General features: G+C 40.1%; 1 protein-coding gene across 1 annotated transcript in view; it reads left to right on the forward strand.

The window, feature by feature from the left end:
- EBF1 (early B-cell factor 1) overlaps positions 1-21,343 on the forward strand; it is a 281,018-nt gene that overhangs the window by 196,153 nt on the left and 63,522 nt on the right. Inside the window, exons 7-8 of the mRNA XM_009333536.1 lie at positions 8,165-8,295; positions 15,993-16,119. Coding sequence (XP_009331811.1) covers positions 8,165-8,295; positions 15,993-16,119 — 258 coding nt within the window. The remainder of the gene's footprint in view (positions 1-8,164; positions 8,296-15,992; positions 16,120-21,343) is intronic.

The raw sequence follows: 21,343 nt of genomic DNA on the forward strand, positions 1-21,343 counted from the left end.
GGATTGCTTCCTTTTTCTATGCAATCATTTTTCAGGCAGCAATCAACAACTGAGAACTTTGGAAATCATTAAGGAAAGAGAAACACGGAGGATTCCATGAAATGTAACTTTGCTAGCTGAGGCATCAGCAAGGATAAAAGAGAAACACTGGCTTAAGTATTGATTGTAGGTGGAATATTATCCCAGGTAATTTACATTTTCAATTCCCATTAATGGGAACTCAGCATCCAAAATGTTAGGCAGAAAATCACAGCCAATACCTTTAATTTCACTACTTGAAAACAGAAACAAAGGCAACCTTCCCTCCCTTCCCCCAACCTGGAGGGATTGCATGGTGCATATATTTTTGGTTCGGTGATTTCACCCAGTGCAGACATCATGAAGAACCAGGAGGAGGTTGCCATTTTTGGCAGGGTCTTGTAACCTTTAAAGCTTGCAAATTGTAAGTCCCAAATATCAAGATGCTGTAAAGGAGGGAGCTGGGAAGGGGGAGCAGGGCATCACCTCCTCGTGCCTGTGTTGCATATAGCTGCGTGAGTTATCTCCTCCAGAGGGAAACCTCTGTTACCCTGTTTCCTGCACAGCAGCTGCTTATTGTCAGGAGAGAACAGGAGAGAGAACAGGCTGTGATATGAAAAAGGAAAGCAGGAAGATCATCACTTTACTAAGATAAACAGCAAACACATTGTTTAGCTTAAGTGTGAAGATTTAATGCTCCAGTACAATACATAAAAACTCCGCCACATTCCCTTTCTCTGAAGTGTCTATGACTAACCCTTTGGGCTGGTCCCACAGACTTTTCCTATCCAGGCTGGTTTGGTAAACTTCAGTTGCTTTCAGTTGCTTGTGCTGGATACAGCTCCAGCAATGCCTCCACACACTAGACTGGAATGGTACCGTTGCATGGACCCACAAACTTTTTAGGGTTCACCCTTTCAGCATGCTCAAAGTAGGTGAGCAGATGATGACAAGTCCCGCTTCTCAGCAATGAGAATATTATTTTTGAGGGAAAAAAAAAAAAAGAGCAAAAACCAAAACAGCCCAAATCAAAACCTCCCAAAATATTTGGTTCATTCTCTCAAACTGCCAAATTTTGGAAAAATGATAATTTTCTGTTCTGAAGAAAACCACTCCCCCCTGATAAAATCAATCTGTTAAAGTGCTTAATGTGGAAAGTCCACAATAAACAATGATGAATGGAATAACCCTTCCCCCCTGTATAACACCTATGTAAATCTATAATTCGAGAAGGGAAGAAATAATGTTTTTCTCCCTTTTTAAGGAGAAACATACCTTGCCAAACTGAAAATGTTGATCAAAAAGGCCTTGAGCATCCTAACAAGTGCTGCACACCTTCAGATTCAGAGTGCCGTGAGAAAGAAATTTAGGCTCAGACCATTCCTGGGTACTGCCTTGCTCAGAGCCACAAACCCTGTGTGATTTCAATAGCTATGAGGTACCTGAGGGAAGATCTACGCCAGATGATATAAAAATGCTGTAGAAATCCCAGAGTTAGCACTGAGCCGCTGCTACATTTGAGACTCTGCAACACCGAGTAGACATAGCAGCTCAGTTCCTGAAATCAGTGTATTGGCATTAGTATGTCGGCTCTGCTGCTGCTAGTTCTCGTGTCAGGTTGGATGAGCTCTGCACTACACAGGGTCGTCTACATGTAACCTAAGTGTTTTTTGAAATGGGAAACCCCAGTTCCGTATACATTACATAGCTCTTGGCAGCTTTGCATAGAGCACTGCCCAACTATCTTAAAAAATCTAGTTCCTTATTCTGCAACTTCTTCAGCTGGGTTTTTAAGCACATACTTAAGTGGTTTGTTGAATCACAACTTCAATAAGTCATGGTTTTGAGTGCTTAAAACTGATTTGTCTTGATATTCTGAAAATCAGTAGTTTGGCGAAAGCATTTAACAGGTTGCAGGATCAGACCCATAAACTGTGGGTTAATCTGTGTCTCATTTATATATTTAGCCTGGAATTAGGTTTTACCCAAGAAAAAAAGGAAAATTGAATTAAACTCCAGATATTTTCAGTACTTCCTCTAAGATGAGACAGATTCCCTGTTCCTCTGAATTTCCAGTTTTAACTGCCTTTATGCAACTCTCCTTGCGTGTCACAATACTTTTAAAGAGAAGAAAAAATAAAAGCACGTAACCCATCATTTAAACTCCTGTTGTGATGCAGCAACTTTTGTCAGAGCCTCATTTTTGGAATAATGGAGGATGAAGCCACACTTCATGATAAAAACTGTAGGGGAGGTCATTCTTACAGTCACCAGCACAAACTGGATATTAATCATAGAGCAAATACATTTCAGAAGCTAAATAAGAGCAGTCCCAGAGCCCTGCTGGTAGCTGTGCATCCCACTAATTCACCTCAGTGAACATTTACCTCTAAGCTCAATTAACCCTTCTTCCAAGGCCACCCATAAACTTTGTGGTAAATATGTTTTTTTCCTTCCGCCTCGGTTTTCTATCAATGGAATAGATCATTTCTGTTGGAGGATAAAATGCTATCCCAGGTCCCTAATTATCGCAGGTAATAAGAATAAGAATAATTAAGAATATGAGATGTCCAGTGTGTGTTTGTGAGGGACTTGAATCGGTAGCTCATTGATTCTGTTAATTCAGATGTTCAATGCTCCTGAGGGCGTCTGCTTTTTCTTCTGTCTTCAGGTGCTATTTGAGGCAGGTACAAATGCTCAGGAGGCAGATGGATGGTGATGTGGGGGAGAGGAATTTCCTAGTGCAATTGCCTGTGCATAAAGTTAGTTGTTAAACATGTACAAGAAGCTATGAGGAGACATTATTGCTGTTGTTTTGTTGTTGTTATTATTATTGTTATTAGTATTATTAGTACCATTATTATTCTCCCTTCCAAGCATTGTTCAGAGGCAAATTGGAAATGTGGTAATTAGGCCCTGGCTGGTAGTGTAGTACTAGTGTCCTGAGCCAAAGTTCAACGCCCTGAAATGAAATTTAAAACAATTAATCTGTTAGATTTTTATCGCTTGTCCGTGTTTTCTCAGCAATTCCCTCAGCACGCGGCCTTTGATCAACTCTCATACAAAAGCTAAAATGTGTGCCTGCTGCTAGCAAGATGGGGCTGACATTAACATGGCACTCATAAAACAATCAGAGCAGTGAAGCCCTCAAACAGACAGGGCATAGTAATATTTAATAAAAGCGCACACATAATCTTCAGAATTAGCATTTTGTGCCTTGCAGTACCTTTGGGAGAAGAGCTTTTATTTGTGGAGTGATCATTATTATAACAAAGAAGAGCTACCTAATAATTTCCACTTTAACTCTGCAATATGCCATGAGCATTTCTGAACCATTATGCTAAACTGTGGCGGGGTAATCATTTTATTGTCACAGTTTGAAGGAAGAAAAATCCCCTGTATATCAGTAGCTAGGGGAGTACAGGAACACAGGAACACACTGACACACACAGCACACAATGAAAAACTTTTCCTTTTTGCTACCGGGTGCTGAAGTTGGTACCTACCATCCTTTGTATGGGAGGTGATAAGATTTTAACAATGTATATTCTGAGAAAAGATGAAGATTTCAAAAGAACATTGCTTCCCTTGAAAGTCATTAAGGTTTTTGCTCATAAATCCTTAAAATTTATCGATAGAGACCTTAGCTTTGAAGTCAGTGGCAAAATTCCCATTGGCTTCAATAAGTTTGGGATTGCAAAGCCTCCCACTAACAGCTGTAGCTGTTATCTCAAACTGCAGGAGCAGCACAATGAAACATGTCAGATGTTAACACTGATTTGCCTTGATATTATGCAAAGAAGAAGGAGAGCAGTTCATTAAGACTCATAACCGTTAGGCCATTTCAGCAGGTGGAGGATGTGGCCACATCACCTTCAGCAAGGAGCTGCAAGGTCCGTGCCTGCAGCTGGAGGTGTAATATTTAGTTTTTCCTCAGTCCAATGACCGTTCTGAAAACATGCAGCAAATGTAATACACTCACGCCAGAGTCTTAAAATGTTATCTGAGCTAGGCTACCAAACTCTTTTGGTTCTGGTTGTAGTTGGCTGCCAGCTGTTCATTTAAAAAAATGTTTATATGTGTAAGAATGTGTAATTATTCTTTTTTATTATAATTCTTCTCTGGACTTAAAGTCCGCTCATGTTATCAATCATGTACACTTCATTGCCTTTATTAGAACTGGTCTAAAGTCCTTCACTGCATTTTTTTAGCAGTGAAGTTTCAGACTTCAACTAAAATCTCTTTTGCTACAGAAAAACATAAATTTTATGTGATTTTTTTGTATTTGTTTTAAAAATACCATTTTGGAAATGAAGCTTTGGTGTTACAGAAGGGCATGTGAAGTGATACTATTTTGAAACAAAATATTTTGTTTTTCTTGGAAATATTAAAAAGTGTTATAGTTAATGCCAGATAAAGGTTCTGGAACTTTACATTCTGCAAAAAAATGTTCTGTACTTTGGTTTCTCTTGTGACCAAAACAAAATGTAGAAAAATGAAGGTCCCCAATGAAAAGATTATTCTGCCTAGCTCTGTTTTTCTAGTGTGCACAGAAGTAAACACCTTCCAGACAGCACTTTGAAAGTTGCCAAATGATTAACAGAAGAAATATGAAGAGCTGAGGGCCTGAGCTGGCCAGACATTTGTACCAGGGGCATAAACAGAGCTGAGGTCATTGTCTTGCCCCCCTCCCAACGTTACCTGTGGTGATGCTGGCAAATGGGACCCGATTCTTCCATCCTCCTTCCTGGTGCTCCAAGGAAAGGGCCTGGGGAAGGCAGTTTTAGTAAGACCAATGTCCCAAACAACACTGGCTGTTGCAAATATGTCATTGTATAAACATGTTTTGTGCCTTCAAAAACCAGTAGCAGTCTGGGTGCCTCTCTCAGCACCTCTCCTCAGGCTTCCTCGGGATGCAGCCCTTCAGCACAGCTTCCCTTGCAGGGAAGCACCTTCGTGCAGCCCTTCCAGTCTTTACAGACACTTGCATTTTAAGATAAGAGAAGCTGTGTGGGGAAAGTTGGGAAGTGCCACTGGTTTTTGTCACTGGTCCAGGGGAAAATAATGCCCTGAAATCTTTTGGGAATGCACAGCGCTCTTGCTGCTTCTCAGGTAGTGCCTGCAAAGGGTACCAACCTGCCCTGCTTATTAAACCACCAAGTCCTGACTTTTCCTCCTCAGAGGAGATGTCCTGGGCTATTGCCAGCAGTTTCAGTGAGGCACTGATTCAGCATAGTTGCTACATATTTAAATAAAATTACACGTGCGAGTGGTCACATTGACTTTGTGGGCGGGAGCGTCCCAGTGAACAACCCACAGCCCCAGTGCAGCACAAGGACCTGAGTGTCTTCTCTAAGTCCCCCTGGCTGCCATGGGACTTGGCATGTAGTTGATGTTAAGCACATACATGTATAAAGTATCAGAATCAAATACATGAAACAGCACAGACAGCACCTTGCACTTCTGAGTGCAATGTAGGTACCGCAAAGAACATCACAAGATAAATAGCGAGACCTTTAGTGGGGACCTGTAGCTGCAGAACAGTATCTTGCATTCATTTTAAAGATGAATTGAATCTATAATTTTGAAGCCTGCATATGTTTTCTGTTAATGGCTTATGGTCTCAAACAGTTTTTATTCACTGGTATTTAGGAAAAAAATGTTGCTTGTAGTCTTTAAGAAAAGTAGCTCATTCTCTGAGACATGAGAAACTGATTATCTTTGGGTTTTATTGTAGGGTGTGTGTGTCCACAATCAACTGGAAATACTGGAAAGGGTGTAATTTGGAAGTGATTTTAATTTTTATTTATGAAAAGGTTCGATTCTGTGAAAGGGCTAGATGGCATTTTGAAAAGCTGCTTTCACTGTAAATCCATTGCTGTGAGCTCAGCTGAAAGGGAAAGCATTTGGATTTGACTTTGCAAAGTTTTTTATGCACAGTTTTATGCAAGTAACTTGAATCCAAATTAAACATATTGAAGTTAATTCTGTGTGCGCGCTACATTTTCGTGACGGTAATGTTAGGATGTTTCTTTTGTTAGCTCATGTAAAAGTTGATGGCTGTGCTCTGCCAAGGTTGGAGTAGGGTAATGATTTTTTTCTGCCTGTGTGTTTGTGTTTTTCACTGGAGCTGGCATCCCCATCAGCTTAAGTAGTGGAAAAGTTTGTGCCTGACACTTACAACCTTTTGTAGGTAGGGACGGGGTCTGTTTGCTCCCCATGCATGCGTTCCATCACCGGTGGTGCGAGTCTGTAGCAGTGCCCACAGAAACACTCACTGCTAAGGGTGACTCAACAGCTCCCTTTCCAGCTCCCTCCTGCTTCCCAGCTCCATGCCTACCCGCCCTGCCCAGGGGCTGGGAGGAAGGAGCTTCGCAGCAGCCTCACCCACTCTTGCAACTAGCTCCAGACGACCAGAACTTCACTAAATCATCATAAAGATGCAGAGGGTCTCTTTAGCGTTTTATGTCTGGAACATTTTAAAGTAGGCTTCTGTGAATGAATTAATTTGCTGTCTTTACAATTAGAAGAATGTAGGGCAGGGGCTGTGCCACTACACAGCCACATTAATTCATGGGTGCAAGGGTGTTGTCCTAGGTGATGCTAACATGTGGGTGGCTTTCACAGCCCTATCTTCCTAATAAATCCTTACCCGATGAAGTGTCTGAGTGCCGTCCCTTGAGTACATCATCAAATACTCAAAGTTACAAACCAAATTAACAGCTCAGCCAGCCTTTCGACCAAGTAGCAATTCACAGACAAATGCCAGCAACCCTAAAAGAGGTATATATGCAGAGATGTATATATGCAGCTAACAAAGTCCTGCTGATTGACACCTGATTGATGTTGCAGAATCAGTGTGGGCGATGGCAGCCCTTCATGTGTTTTCAGTGGAGCCAGCCTCTTCTCTCTGCTGAGAACTGGGTTCATATCTAAAGGAAAGAATCTTTCAACATTGAGGTTGACTGGTGGAGTTTTGCTGCTCCTTAAGGAATCTGTTTTTCATGGCTAATGAAATTGTTGAGGTACCCACTTTACTTAAAATATTATCTAATGGTATGGTGTCATATTTTCACCTCGTGCTGTATTAGCAAGGAGAAGTTAGTGGCATTTGGGATGGAGTTGCTTCTTTTCATCAACCTATATGACCACCCTGAGACTCCACAGCTGAGTTACCCAGGGGTTTTTGTCTTATTCAGGTTATTTTTACAGTAATGTTATTCCTGTTGCTTCAGCACAGTTAAATTCTGATGTACTCTGGTACTGCAGAGGACAAGAATCAGTATGTGGGTGTTTATATTGCCCTATCCCACCAATATATAAAGTTGAGCATGCTTCTGCTTAGATAGTCTTAAACCAGAAGATCTTACACCAAGATTTGAGCTTACTACTTTGAGCAGTGCTTGAGTTTTCAACATCCTCTCAGGAGGCACTTAGTACAGATGATGCCAAACAAGTGGCTAGTGAAAGCGGGGACAGACTCTATGAATATGGCAGAATGCATTGCACACGCTTCTTAATTATCCAGTAGATGCAATCTAACTGGAATGACTAGATGGCAGGATTGTAGGTTTTGGGTTTGGGTTTGTTTTTTTTTTTTTGTAGTGGCTAAAGCATTGAGCAGGGCAGGGTGGTTTAATACTAGAACAACCTGGATCTGATTGCAGAATAGTTAAAGAAATGCTGAGGGTTACACACTTTTCTATTTAGCCAATATTTTCCATAATATTTATAGGAGTTTTGTTGATGAATTTAGGTTATGATGATAATAAAGCAAGCTCACTGGAGATTGTTTTATTAACTCAGGTACTGTGCATTTCATATAGAATAAAGATAGGGATTTGTCCTGATTTCCAATTGGTCTCTGCCTATCATGTTGTGATTTTTTTGTTAATGTAGGCTTAAAAAAGTTAATTTTTCAATGCAGATAACAAAACCAAACAGAAATTAATTGAGAAAAAATGCTTCCAAAGATATAGTTTGAGGTCATGCACATGTACTAGAAAGAACATGATTGCTGAAATCTTTGTGTTAGTAAGGGGGGAAAATGAAAGCTCCTTTTATTTTATTTTTCTCAAGTCTTCTATCATTAAAATCTCGTTCTAACAGCAGAATACTTCTCTTTTTCATGTGTGTTGAAAAGCAGCTACACCATGTATCAAAGCCATCAGTCCAAGTGAAGGATGGACTACAGGAGGTGCCACTGTCATCATCATAGGAGACAATTTCTTTGATGGGTTACAGGTCATATTCGGCACCATGCTGGTTTGGAGTGAGGTAGGTGTTGTCTGAACGGTAATGTCTAATAGCTTTGTCTAGCTTATAGCTAGCCTGTCCTTTTTCTATGCCACATACTAAATCAGCAACAAATGTTGAGATGTGAATCCTTTCCTCATTCAGTTTTATGAAAATAATTAGTCAAGTTTACCTGTGGCAGAAATCCATTATAGCCAGGGGATTTGCATCTCTTCTCACTGGCCCAGAATTCAGCTCAGTGCCTTTTATTCCAGGAAAAGGGAGGGATAAATGCCTGTGTGAATAATTCTGCATTTAGCACTACAATCGCTAAGGGCTCACAGGAAACAAACGTTTAGGTGATCCTGCTTTCCGGGGAAACTGGCTGCTTGTAGCTGCAGCTCAATAAGGTGGAGATTGCAGAAATTCAGCACCTCTGAATAGCATATCCTTAAAAGTGTAGGCGCTTGGTGTAAGTACCATCTGCGTAATAGCAGCCACATACACAGTATTGTATCCACAGTGGAAAATACAGACTCATCATGCCCAGAGGGGGCCTCTATAGTTTCACAGTAACCCTTTTTTTGTTTCTTAACCATTTTTTGCTGTTGCTGTTCCTCCCAGTTTCTTAAATCCTCTCTTCTCCTCCTGGCACTTAATTAAACGTGGAGTCTGATATTGCCCCAAAGCCCATGGAAAGTTAAAACCCAGGGAGCATCACCCAAACAGCCACTTCCAGTGCGCAGGGCCGTAGAAGTCAGGGCAGAGTTCCCACTGGCTTCACTGGCATGGGAAGGCAGCTCCAAGGAAAGGTTTACGTTTTGCATTTATGACTTTTCAAAAGCATTTTGGAGGTTTTATAAAAAATTGTTATTTTCATGATTTTAAAACTGAAATAAACACACTAACAGACAAACCAGCATCTCCGAAATACCTATACAGTGCTTACCCAGTGACGTAAGGATCTTCTGATGCTTTGCCTTATATCCTATAAATATTAAATCAACATTATGGCTTAATTCATATCCAGCACATTCCCCCTACTGATTCCATTGCACATATGGCAGCATTTTTTCCATGTGAAGAGTATCCTCTAATGTCCTTCATGGGCTTCACTATTCTCTCTCTCTCTTTCACTTGAGGACAAGTGTGGATGAAAGGGCATTCCAGAAAAGGAGATATATTAAATGAGCCCTATTCTGAAACCCTTATGTGATCATGAAAGTGCCCCCTGGGTCCAGTGTAAGCATTTTGTGTGTTAGGATTGAAGCCATTATGGCTACAGACGTTTAACAGGGAAAGGTGAAGAGGCTGGGAGGAAAGTGCTCTGATTTTGGTACTGCAGAATTGGATCTTTCATTATAAAACTTGATACTATTTATTAGTAGAAGCCATTAATTGGCAATTTCTAATCTCAGGAGAGCGAGTGCTGGTCAAAACATTGTTGCTGATGGTTGCAAGGCCTTGTCATAAAATTAATAATGTTAGAGCAGGTCCAGACCAAAGCAGTCTGTTTGTTGTGAATGCTGTAACGGGCTGCAAGTTGGCTTTAAGTGAAAACTGTTTCACTGTCTGTCCCTTACAGAATTGCTTCTCCATTTCATAACCTATGAGAGCATAGGGGAAAAGAAATGATTTCTAAAAGAAGCAGACAGACATGATAAACAAGTGCAGAAATGCATGAGCTGTCTGAGCGATCCCTAAATAATAGTGATCTATAAATAATTCAAATTGCACATACTAGCTACATATGAAGTACAAAATAAGTTCTTTCATTTGCCTTCCTGTTTCTAAAAATGTCTAGTGTGTTTTCAGTACCCAGGAAGAATATTTCTAGAATTGAACTGTCGATCTTCAAACCTGGAGCAGGTTCATCCTGAGTTGCCAGCCAGGCCCAGGTTTGAGCAAACCTGGCCAGTTTATTTTGCCATTGAAGTCAAGAAGAATTTTCAAGTTCATCCCGTTGTTTCATAGATCCAAAGAAAACATGATTTTAACTGAGCTGTATAAAATCTAAAACAAAGCTAAATAGGCGGAAACTAAAGAAAAGGAGTGAGTTTTGCAGAGCATTTTCACATGGATTTTTCTAGCTTCATTTTCAGTTGTAATTGCAGGTGGTTCAGGGAATGAACTCTAATATTTAAATTAAGCATCATTTTGCTACAGACTTTGCATGGGACCTTGGGCAAATCACATAATCTGCTTAAAGTTCAATTCCCTTTCTCTAACATAGTAATAAGATTAGTCACCTTCTTTGGAGAGGTGCTGTGAAGATAATTATCGTAAAGGTCCTATATTACTCAGATTTTATTATAGCAAAATCCATGTAAGTACCTGAGATGCACGGATATTTAAAATATAAATCCTACCACAGTTCAGAAGCAAAAAAAAATATTGTTCATTTTAAGGGTGAATTTGTTGCTGTCAAGCAGCATATGTTATAAATAATTTGAAATGTAAATAATATATTTTTAATTTATTTTACATGTATTCAAGTTTTGTAATTGAAATATTTATATGCTTGAAATGGAGTTGACTGTGTTAAAAAAAGAGGTTTAAAATGGTTTCTGAAACATATATTTATTATTTAAACATATATTTTAGCTGTAAACACTCTAATATAATTACAACCTTTCTCAGCCAGGGAGAACTAAATAAAAACTTAATTTGTCGCATTAATTTTGTGCAGAAATGCAGATACCCTAAGCCAGTAGGTTCAATTAATCCTTAACTCCCATATTACTTTATAAAAATGACTTTAAAAGCCCTTGATATTTTCAGAATACAGCAAAATGAGCCATCTAATGTCTTTTTTCAAGGGACTTTCATAACCAGCAAACAAACGGCATTGGTATATCATGTGCACATGCTGGATCTGGACAGACAACTCCCAGCAAATAGTCTATTTGCCAGATAGACTCTGCCTTTCTGTTCGTCCAGTCCACAAACAGATGGAGTTGTTATTTGCAGGTTTCTACCTGGCATTCTGGGTCTGTGTGTGTTGCAAATATTCAAAATCTGAGCTGGTGATAAAAATCCCCCGTTGTTTCTCTCTTATTGGGGGGCTGAAACTCTGAGAGTCGAGTTTCAGGGCAAATACACGATTGTGAAGACAAAATTAGTTTCTTATAAATATTCCACAATATTTGCTTAAAATGAACTATTTCTTAAAACATTTGCCTGCCAAGAACATTCCTCCAGCTGTACAGAGTCAGCTGGAAACAACTCCTTTTTCTTTTATATTAAGAAAAGATGAAGCACTGAAACATCAGTTCTTTTACCTTTGTACAGCACAAAAACAGAGGATGATTTTTTGGTTTGGCATTTTTGGGTTTTTTTAATGCTGCTGAATCAAATTCTGTGACACAGTTTTTTATTTTGCTTTTTATATTTATTATTGATTTTGGAAGCCTCTGTTTTTGAGTGCTTATTTTGGAGGTCTGACTCATTTTTAAAAAATGAGTAGGCACTCTCTTTTTGAAAACCAAGGCTTGTTAAGCAGCATCTGGATGCCCAGAATTGAGGCATGCAAAGTCACTGGTCATTTTTAAAAATATAGGTATCTTTAGGGTCCTGATCTCACTGAAAGCTGTAATTACCTTCAGTTGGTGGGATTTTTCTTCATTCCTGTCCTAATGGTCCTCTTCACATGGAGTCCAAGTTAAATTTATGACTGATTGTCATCATTTCCCTAACCACAAACCAGAGCTCAAGCATGCAAAAATAAACTAGTGACTCAGATTAATGACATCTCCTTATAAAATGTCACTTTTAAAAAAAGAAAGTAACCTGGCACTCTGAAGAGTGTGAAATGATGCTCTATCACACAAGAATGTCTAGAATATATTAGCAAACCACAGAAAGAGGCTTGTTGTACACACTCAAACCAAATGTGTTTTGGATTTTGAAGGACACGCACCTCCCTCCATTCTGAAGGTCTCTAACTCAGGTATCTAACTCATGCAATCCACAGCATGTCCCAGCTGACATGTAAGAGTTTATATCAAACAGCTAGTGCAGTTGCCAAGCATCAGACCAATTCACTTGAAAATCCCTTGGGAGAAAGGGTCCAGTTACTAGTTTTATGCCCAGCTCCAGATCTCAATTAGCCAAATGCTGGAATGGAAGAGGAAGCTGGATCTGTGATTTTGGCTGGTGGGTTCATCTCCAAATCACAGGTTAATGCCTTGCTCAAGATTTACATTTTAAAAATGTGTTTAGAAATGCACATAACTCACGTACAAATTCTTAGTTCTTGGCATGTCATTGGTACGGTTGTTATGATGTCTGTTAATGCACCAAGAGTTCCCACCTGAGGTTAGAACACAGAAATGGCCGTATGGGGTCAGACATGGAAGTTCCTCTAGCTCAGTATCTTGTGTTTGGTGCTGGCCAGTGACAGATGTCTATAAAAACAACAAGGTGAGCATGTAGTGATGCTTCCCCAGAACACTCTACCAGTCTCCAACAGTTTGGGGCTCCGAGGCTTCCACAAATGGTGTCTTTACTTTTAATATCCCTTAATGCTAATAGCTCACCTTTTCCAGATGTTTTACGTGAAAATATGAGACAGATTGTGCCTTGAAAAAGAAGGTGCAGGCTATGTCAGTATGAGAGGAGAAAACATTGTAGGAAAAGGTGGAGTGGATTCCCAAGGTCAGGCCACAGGTTGACGGTGTAGACAGGAAAACATCCCATAATCCTGGTGTTATTGAAGGTCGGGCAGATTCGGTCTTGCCGTGGGTGGGCCTGGAGTACCCAGACCCGTGCAGCACCCATTGGGTCACTCGGATTGCAAAACCTAGTTAGGGCAATTTGGAGAGCTGGTCCTGGTCCATAACGCAGATCCTGGCAGCACTAGGGAACTGGTTCAAGACCAAAGGTGAGGTTCAGAGGACAGGTTTTGAAGTGCAGTGATATTGTTTGTCCCTTAAAGACAATTTCTTAGTATGACAACAATATAGGGGACTACCGGTATGTAACCGAGCTTGCCAGTTCCTTTCTGTGTGCATCAGGACTGAAGACTGACCCAGAACAAAGGTCCTTCTAGCTCAGCACTATATCCCTGACAGTGGTCTGTGGCAGATGCTAAGGAGAAAAAGCAAAAGGAAAAGGCACGTATTCTCCTGGTATACCTCCCAAGCTTTAGTTCTAGAGAAGAGAGGAGTAAAATATATCCTGAGTATCCTAAACCATAGGACTTCAGACATAATGTTCACCCTTTGGGAATGTGTGGGTGACATTACTGTATATTTGTGGTTTTAAACACAGTTAAACTTATTTACTTCAGAGCACAAAGGAAAACCAAACTGATTGTAGAGAACAAACCAGGAAACTTGCTTAACTCTCCCCAGCTCTCTGTAACAATGGACCATAAATAGGTCAGACATTTCTTGGGAACCAGGGAAGATGAGTATTGGAAAAGGCCACAAATTATGTTTAAAGAACATTAAAGTGGTGACAGACCAGTAAATGCTGGGAAATTCAAAGATGCAACCAGAAGCTGCCTGTATAGCTCATGCCAGAATGGGGGTGAGGGGTGCAAGGCACATGCTGGTGTAGTAAGACTAGCATGTTAACCTTTACTATTAAAATCCTTGGCTGTTTTTACAAATATTTTCCCCCTAAAAATGTCATGAAACTTTTCGCATCTTGCCAGTTCACCCAGTTAACTAGAACCACTTGAGGATGGGATTTATCTCAGCTGTGTTTGGCTGCCTACAGTTAAGCATCTAGTCTAAACTTGTGATCTCAGTTCATTGGAGAAAGGTAGATGCTTCCAGAGAGCAGCTCATCCCAATGTGAGATGTATCTAAAGCACTGGAAAAAAATTGCTATTTGGCAGTGCTTTCTGCCTCTGCTGACTATTGAGGGTGTGTAGAGAATTGGCCTAGACCTTTAGGCTTTGGTCAGCCCAACTGTAAATCAACTCAATTTAAGTAAAAGCAATCCTTGGAAGTTTGTTTTTTTTCTTTTCTGGTCCTGCCCCCCACCCCCCCGTCAGTAGAGTGAGTAATTTAGAAAAAAGGCAGGTTTCTTTTAAAAATAAATAAGTTTCTAAATCACATGATTTCAAAGCAGAGCCTGAAAATGTTATTTGGAGCTCACAAACAAGAAGGCATCAATTCCTACATGATCATTTCTAAAATGACATATGACTTATGACTTCTGTGGATCTGAATAACTTTTGGAGCATTTGATGCTGGTAATTTTGGTTTTAATCTTCAACTTGATTTAATATTAATTTTCTTATTTTAAATATGGAGAACTTCCTACTGTGTATGCGGTTTCCCTCAGTAACACAGATGGCTCTCAGACAGACATTACTCTCCTGTGCTTTTTCAGTCCTGTGTCCTAAACAAAGAACTGATTAAAAGTCTGATTTTTTTGGTAGGACCTTAGTATAATTTTGAAATATTTGGTTCTTAGTAAAAATAAGAATAAAATTAGCTTTTTATTAAAAAAAAAAAAATTCTATTGAAATGTATTCCCTAATCCAGGACATGATTCAACCAACAGCATAGAGCAGTTGACTGTCTGTATAGGGTGCCCATGGCTTTGCTCACTGTCAAGGCTGGTTATGGTCTCGGTCTTGTTTGCCTCTTTAGAAGTGTGTTAATGTGCCACAGTCAGTTAGAGAAGGATTATCCATGTGCCAGAGCTGTATCTTGGTTGCTGGACACAATCATGTCACCTTTTCTATGTACCTCTTTTTACTGTTCTTGTCTGAGGGAGCATAATGAGTGAGAAGAAGATATTTCAGTGATGGGGAGGACAATGCTGTAGTTTCTGAGTGCAGCAGAGATTTGAGTTAACCTGCCATAAATCAGTGAACTCCTAGATAGCTGTAATATTAATTTCAAGGACTATGTTTTAAATCCAGTCCAGAATCCTGAAAGAACAAAAATGTCAATCTAGAGCCTGGAAAGTGCAGCACTGACCCACCCCAACCTTTTGTGTTAAGAGGATCAGGATCCCCAGCCCCATTAGCAAGAAAGTTTAAGTTTCTCTACTTGTTACTGTGTAAATCCACATCTGCAGGAGCCCTCTCAGATGTGTGTCAGTCGTTGCAGTGAAGGCAGGCTGGAAGCGGTGGTTAGATGGTTATATTTGGTATACCTCTTTTGGGTGCTCTGGTCGTTTGCAAGGAAGGATCCAGCATCCTGCAGAAGCCAAACTTTGCATTTCTGCAGTAATCAGTTATACCTCCACAAAATGAATAGAAAATTAAAACAGCAGCACATGGTGCTTTTACAGTACACAGATGTCAGGTGGGGACCAGTGCATTTAAAAGCCTGCCTGGGCTTGGGCTGTGCGGTGAATTTCAGCCTGGGCTTGCACTGTGCCGTGTTTACACATGTAACTGCGTATCATTTATCAATCAGATTTGTTGGACACTGTCATGACCCCAGTGTTCACCTGAGCAAACATAGGCATCCTGCTGCTGTAAGCTAAAGTTATTGCATTAAACCAGGGCTAATGCTTGTACTAGAAAGCAAGTGCCTGCTGTGTATGAAAACAGAAATAATGTTGTTACGGCTGAGGAGAATGCTTGTAAATATTGTAGTCACTGGCTTTTGTGTGGGTTACATCAAGATTGTATTCAAACATTGACAGGTTAATTACATGTTTCGGAACTTGTTTACTGTGATCTGAGAGGAAAGTGTTATTAAAGAATTGTTCAGCATCTAACAGTGCTTTTTTTCCCTTTCTTCTCCTTTCTCAATGTTTTCCTCTAGCTGATTACTCCTCATGCCATCCGCGTACAGACGCCTCCCCGACATATCCCAGGGGTTGTAGAAGTCACATTGTCCTACAAGTCTAAGCAGTTTTGTAAGGGAACGCCTGGAAGATTCATTTACACAGGTAAGGATGCTTTAGTACTAGATATAACACGGAGAAATAGGGCAGGCAATATATCACACTTGCTAGGGCTTCTGCTTTCGTCATTAGAAGCTGTACTGTATTTTATTATTTTGGCTGAGCACATCATTGAAGGTACCAATTTGAGGTTGAATTTCAGAAATGGATGCTCGTAGAGATGAATCTGAAAACATACCAGTGTGGGATTTTCATTTGCTTGTTTGTCCTCGCAATGGGACATCTCTTTACCCAGGAGGGGGGAGGAAGGAGAGAAACAGATACTCCAGTACTTAAACAAACAGAGGAAGAGTGCAAGCATAAAGAGCCAGACATACTAGTGCAATCACGAACGTGCCTTCCAAGAAGTGTCTTGCTAAATATCCCCATCTCATGTTGTCCGGCAAGTGTTGCAAGTGTTCAAAGCAACAGCCTGTTCGCCTGCCCATCCCACCATAACATACTTGTCTCTGACTTCCAGGGAGGCTAAGTAGCTTTCACTCCAGCCGATGCTGCACATAGTGACTTGCAGTGTGTTTTGGGGTGGCATCCCACACTGAGACCACTAAGTCGAGTGGTTTGGCCTGAAGAATTATTAACAAAAAAACTCGCTAGGACATTGCAGGTGCTGTCAATGTTAAACCACTCTCAGTAGTGATAAGAATGGCCTGGGAAATAAATCAAGTAGCAGCCTAACTTTTTAAAAAGAATGTGTGTCATTGATTCCTTGGAAGGTATGCATGTTACAAGAATTAATGGCTTGGTCCAGGTTTTGATGTGCTTGTCCTTTTATGCCCTTGTTCTTTCACATATGCAGACAGGACTACTTCTGTGAGTGTTCGCCTGAGCTGTGGTTCATCACAATCCAGTGCAATCCCTTTCCCCATTCTTGATTGCTCCTGAAACTTTAAGAATAAGATATATCATAAATACTTGTGGCTATGAGGCATTCTGAATTACACTGGGCACATATATTGCTCCAGCTGTGAATGTACACACAGGGACTCGAGGCAGAGGAGAGATTTCTGTGCTCCAGCTGGGTAGCAAAGCTCTCATTTGATTTTTCTTAACACTGAGCAAGTTGAACAAAGGTGCCTTATAAAGCTTTTTGTCTTTTTCAAATACCCTCTCCCCCAGTTGGGATTATGCACTGGGTTTCTTTAAACTGGGTCTTAAACTGTTCGTGTATTGCCTTGCTGGCTGAGCAGGCACTTGAGGCTGTGTGTATTTATTGTGAGCATTATGATTTCAACAATGTGTGGGAAATTCATATATTGGACAATAACGCACCATATCAGAAAACTTATTTAGGGTTTGAATGTGTTGGAACAAAAGAAAAAGAACAAGCAAAGGGTCAAATTGCCAGCTGGTGCAAATCACCAGTGTCTACCCCATGAAAGTGTCAGCCAGAGCTCTGGACAGTTTGACCATGAATCCTTTCCCTTCTCACTTTCTTACTCACTGTGCTGTCCTGCTTGTTGTCAAGCCACGGGGGTGGCTACATCTTGGGCTGGTGAAGTGGCAAGTATGCATGCAGAAGAAGAAGAAAGGGAGGAAACCTGCCCCACCTCGACTTTGTGAAGAAATTTTTGGGGACTTTGTTTTGCGACTTTAATGTAAAAATGGCTTGGACCCATTTTGGTTTTGCTTTTCAGATCATCATTAATTAGCTTTTCCAGTAAAAAGGAGGGCGGCAGTTTAGCCTGTCTGCCCAGAAGCAGATGGCTGAATGTGGAAATAAGGTGTCCCAGTAGGGAGAGTGTTTTCATATATGTATTTTCAGGTTAGTGTTTAAAACACATTATTTTTCATTCAATAAATGAAAGTTCTGAAATACTAAACAACAATGATAAAATCAAAGGTGATCCAATCCATGGACAATTCTCTTACTTATGCAGCTTTTATGGAGCTACGGTAGACACAGAAAAGCTATTGTGACTGAAATCGTACCTCAGACAATTTGCATTTTCCTTTTAGAGGTAGCCTGAAATTAAATGTGGCTTTTTAAAAAGGACTAAATGAAACTAAAATAAAAACAATTAATGCATCCTGACCTTCAGAAGTGCCTTCCAGCCCTTTAAACAAAATGCAGGTTCAGTACATGCCTGCCGATTAGTTTTAGTTAATTGAAAATTATAGGATTGACCCAAGAGGAAAATTTTGTTTGCACTCCAATCACTTTTACAAATTAAGGAAAATTACCACAATTTTGTTTAGCTAAGGTTTCACACTGAGTTCACGAAATTAGCTCAGCCATCCCAACAAAGTCAGCACTTTGTTAGTGAGCTCTGGAAAAAAACTAATAGTCTATGGTGCGTACAAACGAAGCATAGAAAAAGCTATGATGCTTTAGAGAACTAGGCCAAGTGTTTTTAATTAGGATTATTGGTTCATTGTAAGTTTTGAAGAACAATCAAACTAGCAGATTAGCTGTTTCTTTTAAAGCTAGAATTTCTTGCCATTCATTTTTCCCATGAGAACTTGTTTTAACTCCCACATAGCACTATTTTTTTTTCTTTTTTTTTTTTAAGAAGGCCTGCAGGAAATGGACCAATTGGAAGTTGGGATACAGTAACATTCCCCAGCATCACTCCAGCCGATGGGAGTTTTTCACAATGTTCTTCAGTGAACTCAGTGTTCTGGAACATATTACAAAACCACAGAGGCCAAATGTTTTCTCAGAGGAGTTTGGCCTCTGTTTTTGGCCGAAAACATTTCAGCATCACTTGCTGCTTATTTACCCTGCTATTAAGAACAAGAAAAGGGGAGAGGAGAAAAAGGGGAAAAAAAAAAGAGAGAGAGAGAGAGACCTGGGGTTTGTGGGCAGTGCAGGAGCTGATCAAGCGTTGTTTCCTTTCTGGTGAGAATGTCCCTGCTCGTTAATAGTCCCATTTTGTGGTCAGGTCTCATTTAGAAGAAATTATTTTTAATCAGTGTTCAACAAAATATCCCCTCAAGCCACCTGGCTGTAAACTGTTTTTTTCTTACTGTTAAGTACTTAAGTTCTCAGAAGAAAATACCCAGTGACCCATTAATTTTAGCCTTTTTTTCCCCTTTAACTGCAAATAACTTAGTAACATGATCTCTAAGTAGTCCATGTGCCATCTAGGAATCAAGGTCACATGTATACAGAGAAATCCTGGATTTTGTAAGTATTTTTGAAAGAAATAAACCAGTGTAAACCCTGTGCTTACAAGAAAACATAATTTTTTTTTATTTTCCATCTGCAAAGCAAGCCATTAGCATGCACTTATAGAGCAATTATTTCTTAGATTTTAAGCTTTGACATTCCTGAGAGAACGTTATTAGAAATACAGATGTCTGAACACATCTTGCTTGTATGTTCACTTTGCAATAATATTAAAAGTCCATATTGCACAAAAAAATACCCAAACATGCTGGTCAGTATTTCTCCATGGCACCCTTCATCTGTAAGTCTCTTCTGGTGTTGAAGAGCGCTGAATGAATTAAGCTTCATGTGACAACTTAGGAGTCAGGTATGTATCACTACCATTATTTTAGGCCTGGAGAAACTGAGATAAAGGAAGAAGCCATTAGGGATACAAATCTGTAGTTAGTTTACCAAGGTGACTCAGGGCATATATGGTTGAGTTAAATAAAGGATGAGAATTGGCACAAATTTGTGATACCTGGACAGGCCTGTGAGATTTTGTTTTGTTTTAATTTAAAAAAATGGATGCATCATGGACAGCATGGTTTTTACAGATGAATTTTGCTATGGTACTAAACCGTGAGATTTGAGTGGGACTGCATGAATGTAAGTGAAATGAGAATTTATCTCACTGCATATTGGAAAGGACATATGGAAGGTCCATAAAAATGCATTATGCTGTGTCTTCTACCACCTGCTCAGTTTAAGGTTTTGTGCTTTTGTTCCCAAACTAGAGCAAAGGACTACATAGGGGCCAGAAGTATATAGCTTTGTCACTGAGCTTGTGTATACATGAGGTTAATTCAGATTCTGGGCTGAGCAGTACCCCAAATACTGTTCCTTTTTTTTTTAAAATTGGTTACATGGTTGGATACAGGTTGGAATTTAGGGACCATTTTCATTTGCGTTAGCCTTGCAGGGAGGTTGCGGGCTAAACCATTTGTGTGCTGACAGGGTACCTAGAGAAACGGGCAAGTCCCCCCAGAGTTCATTTGGGGTTTGTTATAAGCTATGGGATATGGTATGTCTTTAGAAGTGTTACTAACAGGAATGGGTGGATGTAAGGTCAGCGTAGACACACAGGGCTTGCTGTGCAGTGTGAATAACCCAGATGCTGAGCACTGATCCTCCAGGATAATTGTGACGAAGGCTGAGTAGGTCAGAGTGGAGCACTGCCGAGACTGACCAGTGTTTGCACTACGCCTTTGGGCCATTGTGTGTGGAGTGATGTAGAAATGCTAGCACTGTGAAGGTCAGGATATTCACAGAATTTCTGGGAAACTGCCTCTTTCTCTGAAATGTCATAGGGCTACTCAAAGAACTTTTCATGCCCCTAGTTGATACAAAATAGAAATAGCCTTTTGTGGAAAAATCCCTGTTCCATCCTCATTTCACCTTTTATTTACTTCCAAAAACATTTGAGTCTGTGTACAAACAGGAGGAGCCTTGCAGATCACAGATGATTTGGGTAACATTTTCAAAAGCCTTGGTTTTAGGTGGCTTCATTTTTAGGTTTTTATCTTTAAATGGTTTAATTTACAGAAGCACAGGGGTAGTCATCTTCTGAGAATCATTCTCTCTTCATTTCTTAAGTCGAATACCTCCAAGAGTAAGAGACCAAAAACTACCCGTCACCATTTAAAATTTCAGTCCATGGCCCTAGAAGCAGAGGTTTAAGTCATGTACACAGATCTGGTCAGAATTGGAAGCACTTAAGAGGTGATCTCCAGTCCCTAAAGTTTCCAGCCTGGTAAACTTCCATGATTCCTTTGCTAAGAAAATCTCTGCTTTCAAGAAGGCACCAATAACTATGCAAAGTTCAAAAGATATATAATCAATGAAGCAATCAGTTTTCAGAATGGAGAGTTCTGGAGTTTGTAGACTTAAAAAAAAGAAAAAAAAAGCAGAAAAAAGTAGTGGTGATAAGAGACAGACTGGCTGTTAAGCGGTTCCTGTAGCCCCACTGGAGCCCTTCTTGATCCCTGTGGGCTAGAGTTTGACCCTTACACCAGCTAACCTTGGCCATAGCTGTGTATCTGTTAGTTCCTGAGAAATGTT

The sequence above is a fragment of the Pygoscelis adeliae genome, unplaced genomic scaffold (assembly GCF_000699105.1).
Source record: "Pygoscelis adeliae isolate BGI_AS28 unplaced genomic scaffold, ASM69910v1 Scaffold431, whole genome shotgun sequence".
In the NCBI taxonomy this organism is placed as follows: Eukaryota; Metazoa; Chordata; class Aves; order Sphenisciformes; family Spheniscidae; genus Pygoscelis; species Pygoscelis adeliae.